The 8,724-nt window shown below is 43.5% G+C and overlaps 1 protein-coding gene across 2 annotated transcripts; it reads right to left on the bottom strand.

Annotated features, from left to right (window-relative positions):
• Nucleotides 1-467: 467 nt before the first annotated feature.
• On the bottom strand, nt 468-6,990 carry irf1b (interferon regulatory factor 1b). 2 transcript variants are annotated; one of them, XM_084319678.1, is made up of 10 exons: nt 6,719-6,990; nt 4,759-4,856; nt 3,928-4,027; nt 3,507-3,677; nt 3,137-3,177; nt 2,845-2,971; nt 2,372-2,491; nt 2,086-2,114; nt 1,789-1,894; nt 468-1,142 (listed from the first exon to the last, which is right to left on the bottom strand). In XM_084319678.1, exons 2-10 carry the CDS (start codon nt 4,843-4,845, stop codon nt 967-969), a joined length of 957 nt encoding a protein of 318 aa, XP_084175804.1. In that variant the 5' UTR covers nt 4,846-4,856; nt 6,719-6,990; the 3' UTR covers nt 468-966. The 2 variants fall into 2 exon arrangements, with proteins under 2 accessions (XP_084175804.1, XP_084175805.1); XM_084319679.1 differs by lacking the exon at nt 1,789-1,894 and having other exon boundaries at nt 993-1,142.
• Between the last annotated feature and the right edge of the window lie 1,734 nt (nt 6,991-8,724).

Genomic DNA, 8,724 nt, shown 5'->3' with positions numbered 1-8,724 from the left:
CCTCTACTGTGCTTCACAATCTTTCTGGCACATGCACGCGTGTACCTACTTCTCGCAGGCTCATTGAAATGCTGCCATTTTTGGGTCACGACCCATAAAAACCAAGGTGTCGAGGGAAACTGACAGATGCCCAAAGAATTCAGACATCTCTTCAGTTTAACATGTTACACAAAGCTTGTCCTCCTCTTCATCTTTGGTGCTTTGGTGTTTGTCCCGGAAGAGTTTCACACACTATCTTCAGAGAATAATATTGTTCCCTCAGCCTCCCACACTTTTCACTGGAACTGTGCAGCAAAAGATCCCAACCGGTAACAATTGGCAAAGGCAACTCATATCACATTGGTTAGCGTGTGAGGGAGGTCAGGTTAACCTTCTGTAGTGTGGTAGTGAAAGTGTTAACCTTTTTTAGTGTGGTAGTGAAAGGGTTAAACATGGAATCACAGACTAATGACAAACTCCCTTTTTTAAACAATTGTTTTTATTTTGTAGAAAATAAACACACGCTTTACAACAAACATTATGGTATATACAACTTTTTACAACAATACCTGAAAGAACATCCCAGCCACAACATGAAGAACTGTCACCAGATATGCAAGTCAGATCCTGATAATTTCAGTGCATTATGCGATGAAGAAATAACGGAAACATCTCTATGGCATGGGGGGGGGGGGGCTAATGCTCGCCACAACTTCATGTAAAAACAGATCGGCTGTCAAAAGCACCCTAAGGCCGGTACATGGTGTGTGGGGGGGGGGGTGAGATAATGTGATTTCACATATTGTAATAAAGTCACTGTGCTCTTCAGAACCTGAGGATTAGCTGAGATGATGAAGACAGCTCTCCAAACTGCAACAGGCAAGTCTGATGGCAACGAAGGGGGACATGTGTCAGGTTGATGATGTAGTATAGCTTAAAAAAAAAGATCCAAGATTGCCGTGATAGGTTTTGGAAGGGGGGGGGGGGTCACCATGACAACAGTGTAGTAGTCGTAGAGTAGTCTCTCTCTCTCAGGAAGCTGTTGTCGTCGTATGTGTTCCAGCTGTCTGTGCTGCTGTTGTTCCAGAGGTCGTCCAAACTCGCCGGGACTCCCGGGGGCCCTGATCCCAGGTCTGTGTACAGCGGCAGATCTAGTTCGTCTGCTGCAATACAAACACAGACAAGAACTCGGTCAGGAGGAGTGCGAGATTCACATGCAAGCTGCTTCGGGGATACTCTGCACTCTGAACTCCGGCTGTCCTTGGAAGTACTTTACAATCAAGTTTGCAGGTTGATAAATACTTTATTGTTACGTTATATGGAGGATGTCTTGAGAGGTCTGATGATAAGGCAAACTAAATGTAATGGAGGACTGAGATGCATGATGTAGCCTAAGTCCTTGCAAGTTCATCACAGGAGGACACATACATTTTGCATACACAGTCGCTACTGTTCTAATAACATGCAGCTAAAGGGGAAAGTAACATATCAATTTGCATGATGGTGACGACCACAGCTTCTCATTTTGTTTAACAAATCATTTTTTCTCCCTGTGGTGCATAGATTTAATTCAATCTTTTGCTCACCGGTCGTATCGTTTTTTGACCATTAAAATAGTTGAACTCAAATGATTTTCATTAAGATCCGAATCAGAATCCTCTTTTTTATTTGCCAAAGTGTGTTTACACACGTGAGGGATTTCACGATGAGGAATTGTAAAGCGCTCCATTCAGCCAATCGTGTGAGAGAATTGATCAAGAGGAATACGCCCATCTGGCCAATCTGACCAATCGTCTTCACAGCATTTACCTGAGGAAGTGTCACTCCATCGGCTCCCTGGACTTGAGTGGGAGTACGAGCCTGTGCATGTTTCATTGCTCTGGAACCCCTTGTCTAGGACATATTGATATGCCATCTGGGGAAAAAGCAACACAGGAATGAGCCTGGTTGTACTTTGTTCTTGAAATTTCAATATTTGCACCCGTGTTAACTGCCAATAGTTGAAATGTTTTAAATCAGAACAAAAACAAATGGTGGGTATTCCTGACAATGAAAAATGCATGCTGCGTTTGTTAGCAGAAATGTGACTTTAAAGGCCGAACTCACCTCGATAATGTCGCCCGTTGGGTCGTACTCTGTGACATCAAAGGAGAAGAGAGAGAGAGAGAGAGAGAGAGAGAGAGAGGGACTTGAGTATGGCATCTCAAATTGTATCCATCTAAAAACCTCAGTATAGAACCGATGACTAAAAACATCTCCATCCGTAGCATTGAAGCCAACATCCAAGGAAGTTCATCTCAAAATATAATTATGATCCTCCCTCTATAGTCTTCTAACCCGCTCTAATCCCAAAACCAACCGCTGGCAGTCGCGCTAATGTTTCAAAACTCACCTGGGGAGTGTTCTGGCGATAATTGGAATCTTGAGTCTTGAGTCAGACTTGTGCTGTCTGGCCCGATCTCGATTGACGCTGACCAATCAGGAACATCGTATGTATTCCCATATGATGGCTCTAGGTGAGACAAACAACGAGCAAACAGTGAGCTCAGCGTCCACGCCTTCTGCAATACGACAGCACTTAGAAAAGATAACATGACCTGCAGTGTGGTGATTGTGGTATCGACCCTTTTACTGGTTGTAAACAATGATGACGCAAAATAATTTGTAGTCAAAACTCCCGCTTCAGGAACCAAACTGCGTGCACATGTTTTTTTGGGGGGAGAGGCTCCAAGGCACTGCTCCAGGGACTGTCTGAATGAAACCACGGCGACTTCCGACGACCCGCCCCGTGCAAGAGTTTTGCCTACGAACTGATGTTTGACGACAAAAGGACTGGGTGAGTGGCTGCAGTATATGGCTGTTTACCTTGGTGCTCTGTGCTGTCTACTGTGTTCTCCTGGGGGGAGGGAACGTCCGCGCGCAGCTGCATGCGGTCATCTTTGGGAAACTCTACTTCGCTGCATTCCATCTCCTCCTCCTTGATCTTTGAACTCTGAAAAAGCAGAGCGGGGGGGGGGGGGGGGGGGGACTTGGAATTAGATTTTTTTTTTCTTTTTTTTTTTTTACAAATGTAAAGAGGCTATAGAGGTTAAGAGTAAACAATCACGACTAAACCACAGAGAGGTTCTGGAGTGGGACACAGTGGTGAGTCATTTACCTTGCTCCTTCGCTTTCCCTCTTTCCCTTTGCTCCGCCTACCTGTAAAGAGAGAAGGAAAAAGTAGGTTATTGCACTATTCTATGTTACCAAGTGGCTTACACTGCTTCTATTTATTATATTTGTTTTTCTTACTACAGTAGGCTACTGATCGATACATAAAACCAAATGAACAACTGAAAACACACCATTTGTGGTTTCTTATAGGCTACCAACAATGCTATAACTGTGCGAATGTGTGTATGCGTGTGTGTGTGTGTGTGTGTGTGTGTGTGTGTGTGTGTGTGTGTGTGTGTGTGTGTGTGTGTGTGTGTGTGTGTGTGTGTGTGTGTGTGTGTGTGTGTGTGCTGACGATCTGTAGCGTTTCTCACCTTTTGGCTTCGCGGTGACCTTCAGCATCCTGTATACGCGCACTGCCTGGTGGCCTTTGTTGATGCTCTTGTTCTTTATCTCCTCAATGTCAGGCAGTGAATTCATTGCACAGCGGAAGTTGGCTTTCCATGTCTTCGGGTCTGCAGTGGTCTGGCCCTGTGTGAATTTCCCTGCATAAAAAGATATTCAATAAATATATAGGCTATTGAAGTCAACAACAACAACAAAATATATATATATATATTATAAATGTGTGTGGGTGTGTGTGTGTGTGTGTGTGTGTGTGTGTGTGTGTGTGCGTGTGTGTGTGTGCGTGTGTGTGCGTGTGTGTGTGTGTGTGTGCGTGTGTGTGTGTGTGTGTGTGTGTGCGTGTGTGTGTGCGCGTGTGTGTGTGTGTGTGCAGTCACATCCTCAGCTCACCTGTATGGACGGCCCACTCTTTGAATACACAAGCGTCCTTCTCCACCTCCCAGCCGTGGCGCGCGGCATGCTTCCACGGAATGGAGAATATCTCGTCTTTCTGCAGCACATAAACAAGGCATACTGGGGTTCAGAACACCCTATAGTCTCTGACGTGAAGTGACCCCTGTTTGCATCTCTAACACATTCAACTTGGTAGAGAGCATTCATTTAGCTGTTTGCTGTTGATGGCCGAGATGAGACCACTTGTAGCCTAGTTCTGACCTGTTTGTACTCAGCGTCCCAAACATACATCTAAATTGGGAGTATGAGAACTATGCAGAGTACTAGCACATGCAGGCAGTCTGCCTGTTTATTTACACTCAAAGGATGCACTGACATAACACAGGATGTGATGTCCCTCACTGAAGACAGGCAGACAGCAAAGATTGATTGATTGATTGATTGATTGAAAAGTTTATTAACAGATTGCAGAATGGGTACAGTACAGCTCAATACATACAATTGTTAAGGGGATGCAGACCAGAGAAAGACTTTCGTCTTGTTTACATCAGGGTCCCCCATTTTCAATTCATCATAACATATATGACATACATGACATACAGATAGACAGTACTGCTACATCTATACATTTATGACATATCAGATTTGCAAATACAGTACTGTTGTGATACAAAGTGTCCAGAAAAAGAGTGTATATACATTTGACGTAGAAACTGTACATTAGATGTCTTACAGTATATAACAAACACACCCTGTGTTAGAATTGTGTTGCTATTATTCGTATTAATAATAATAATAATAATAATGAGTAGGGAATAAGAATCTCACCTTATCCATCCACACCAGACCAGAGATAGAGCTGGAGTTGAGCAACTTCTCCAACCATGGCCTCATTCTCATCCTCGACACAGGCATGGCTGACTCGCCTACACGACACAACGCAGGAGAGAAGAGGGATCAGGTTTAGGTAAGAAGCCGAATGTGAAGTAGATTATTTGAGCCGGTGTGGTGCCAAAATCTTACCGCTTGCCATAATCTTACCGCACCCACTCAGTCAGCGTTGGTTAATACTGCTGGAGCATTTTGGTCCGATTTCCTTGCGCGATTTCGCGCGCCGCGTGGGAGTAAATTCGAGACACATATTCGGTTGCAAAAAGGTGTCCCGCGGTCTCCTCTATGGCCGTGAATATTTTCACGCGGATCGGAATCACGGCGCGCCCGTGGGACACTTTTCCGTTTCGGCGAGTTTATTCCACGCTTTTGGCTTTCCTTTTCTAAGCATTTTCGGGGCTACATGTGAATGAGTAAAAGTTGCGGGACGCCCAGATGTACCCACGGTAGAAAGCTCGCGTGGAGCCCATAATAGGCTCACTTAATACAGCGTTTTTAAAATCACGCGACATTTTCAGGGTCGCGAGCCGACCTTTTCCCCTCGTTTTCGATGATGGAAGTGATTTAGGAAAAGCTTCGGCACGCCGAGAGGTACCCGTGGTCGCGACTCGCGAGGATTGGGGCAATATTCGGCCCGTGGGAGCAGTCACAAAGGAAATCAAACCAAAATGAACCAATGCTCCAGCAGTATTAACCAACGCTGACTGAGTGGGTGCGGTAAGATTATGGCAAGCGGTAAGATTTTGGCACCACACCGGCCATGCAACTCCCACCTCGGTGTGTTTAGATTTACTGCTGTGCGGGGTCGAGCGGACGGAGGTCACTTTATATTACACACACAGAGCAAAACAAACGGGCTGTGAAGGCAGAGGAAGTCTCCTTCTTTTAATCATATCCGAAACGGACTTTGTCGCTGTATTGTCATTATACAGCACAAGTACAGTACAACGAAAAGAAGTGTAAAGTGCGATAGTAATATTATATAATGTACATCCCTCGGTATCAGGTCTCTGTAAGTAAGTTACACAGCAGATACATCAATACAGCGATGAAAAAAGCAGCACAGCACTTTTTCAGTTTGACTATTATGTATGTCTACCGGTATATATTATGCATAACATTTTGGAGATCCGTAAAAAGATATTTTGGAAAGTGGTGTTGACACCATTCGTGCATGCGTGACGACAAAGCATATTTTATTTCAATAAACCTGCAATATTATTTTACGAGTGTATACGTGCCTCTGGTCTGCATCCCCTTAACAATTGTATGTATTGAGCTGTACTGTATTGTACCCATTCTGCAATCTGTTAATAAAGTTTTCAATCAATCAATCAATCAATCAATCAATCAATCAATCAATCAGTCCCACAGCAGTAGTGGTGTTACCCGCCACCCAGCTGAGCGGACGCGCACCACACACGCTCCTGCTGCCGCGCTGTTATCACTCACTTATCAGTCGTCTCTAGATCTATACAGTACGCACTCGGAGGCTCAAGACATTATTTACACTTTAGCTTCGTTTTCTAACTACATCTGACGCCAGAATCCCCACATGCAAGTGTAGAGAGCAAAACAAACCAAAAAAACATCCAAAACCAGCCCATGCGGTGCCAAAACGTCCAATAGTTGAGCAGCAGCCTAATAATAATAAACTACTAAATAATCGTCCTTGCCTATTACTACACTGTGCTCATCATTCATAATGCGTTTACTATTATCATGCAAGACTGGCACTCAAGTTCAACACCGTTTGACGAACAAATGTTAATTCGCTGCCAGAGTTGTTGTACCCTTCCTGCTGACTTGTTTGGTTAAAAAAGCGTCGGCGAAATGACTAAATGTAAATGTATATATGCATTTAAAAAAAATTAATGACAATAAATGTATCACTTACAGTTGTAATGTCTGTTAATCCTCTGCGCTGTAAAGAGCGAACGTCCCCCTTTGATCAACTAGTCGAGAGCTGTTCTTGATCTGTGTAATGATGCTCCTTGATCATAATCCTCTCACTCTCAGATATAGAAGTGATCAGTAAACTACACGCGCGTCGATATATATACTAGGCGCTGGGGTTTCCCCAGGAGCCTCGGTGCAGCTCAGCTCAAGGGGCAGGGTTTAGGGTTTAGCACCGGAGACCTGCAGGGGAGGCGCGCTCTCTATACTGTCTGCAGGCCAGCTGATTTCCGAGAAATCATGCCGTTAATAGAAGCCTAGAGGAGGAAGTAATAAGGTTCTAGGAGTTGCATGATGCACGTACGTGTTTGCCAGGCCCCCACACGGTACCACACCCCAACCCAGTCACCCATATTGTTTTGAATTGAGCAAAGTGTGCAATAATGATGCAATTATGAAAAGCCATAACACATCTAAGTTTGATAATAATATATTTGTTTACAAAAAAAAAAAAACAGGTCCAGTGTTTATTTATTTATTTATTTAAACAACAACAACGACAACAACAAACACTAATCTAACAATAGTACTAACAATAATAGTATTAATTATTATTATAGTATTATATTGGACATTGGATTGGGTTGGCAAATTGTGATTTTACACAAACACCTGTTGCAGCCAAAGTCTACGCCGCCCTTACAGATACAGTATGACTGATAATAAACTGCAAGAGCGATTTGGATTTCTCGTAAATGGTGTAGGAATTAAAGTAGCCGATAGAGGGAGTCCTGGCTTTGGAACAAGAAGCAGTGATAGCCTGACTTTGAGGGGTATACATCATTAGAAAGCAGTAAACGCACCCAAGATGTAGCCTAAACAAATATATACATTACGTTGTTAAACTCAACATTGCCATAGTGGTTTATACATTTGGAGGTTGCATGCATGAAACTGCACATATAGCTCCAAGGGGATACATAAATAAAGGACTATATTATTACACTGGTGTCACTATCACAACCATTATCATTCATCAATTAATGCTAGCATTGCTAGGTTTTTTTTCTCAGGTGGAGAAAACATTGGACATACAGTATAGAAATACATTGCCTACAGTGGTAGCATACTATACTACATGGGCATTCATAAAGTAATATTATCTCAGAGGTAGCTCACTTTATTCACCTCCAATGTACAGCCCCCCCCCCCACCCACCTACCCAACCCCCTCCAATGTACAGTGTCTACGTCAAATGTATATACTCTCTTTTTTAGACTCTTTTTGTAGCACAAACAGTACTGTATTTGCAAATCTGGTATGTCATAAATGTATAGATGTAGCAGTATTGTCTATCTGTATGTCGTGTATCTCATATTTATGTCCTGATGAATTGAAAATGGGGGACCCTGATGTAAACAAGACGAAAGTCTTTCTCTGGTCTGCATCCCCTTAACAATTGTGTGTAGTGAGCCGTACTGTTGTACTGTACCCATTCTGCAATCTGTTAATAAAGTTTTCAATCAATCAATCAATCAATCAATCACCATTAGTATTTGGGGAAACCCCACGTAACGTGTTGCTGTCACCGCACCAAGTCTTGCTTGCCATATAAGGGCACCCTGCGCGTTCCCGGTGCACATGAGGCGCGCGCCGCATGGTCTGGGAGCTCTAGACAGAGGAGGAGGGGGGGGGGGGGCACCTCCATGGGAAAAGCAGGGAGTTTTTCTACGGAATTTACGTCTGCAGTAAATCAATGGGATTTACCAATACTGCAGGTCTCTGGCTATGAAGGGGAATATCCTTCCCATTGTCTTCCCAAGTAGCCCATTTGTTCTGAATTGTCATGTGGCAGACATAAACACAACAATTGGTGAAAAGAGTTGAGATGTGAGAAAGCTCTGGAAACTATAGGCCTACTTGATTGCATGTTGTTAACTTTGATTGATTGATTGATTGAAAACTTTATTAACAGATTGCAGAATGGGTACAATACAGTACAGCTCA

Source organism: Notolepis coatsorum, assembly GCF_963971535.1.
Source record: "Notolepis coatsorum genome assembly, chromosome: 8".
NCBI classification, from domain to species: Eukaryota; Metazoa; Chordata; class Actinopteri; order Aulopiformes; family Paralepididae; genus Notolepis; species Notolepis coatsorum.
This window is presented reverse-complemented; position numbering and strand designations above follow the sequence as displayed.

Bases quoted from the DNA above. Each gene is read 5' to 3' on its own strand.
- irf1b (XM_084319678.1), bottom strand. From the start codon at position 4,845: ATGCCTGTGTCGAGGATGAGAATGAGGCCATGGTTGGAGAAGTTGCTC. The intron at 2,972-3,136 runs GTAAATGACTCA...CTGCTTTTTCAG, and splicing joins AGGGAAAGCGAAGGAGCAAG to AGTTCAAAGATCAAGGAGGA. The intron at 2,492-2,844 runs GTAAACAGCCAT...TGTCTCACCTAG, and splicing joins AGACAGCACAGAGCACCAAG to AGCCATCATATGGGAATACA.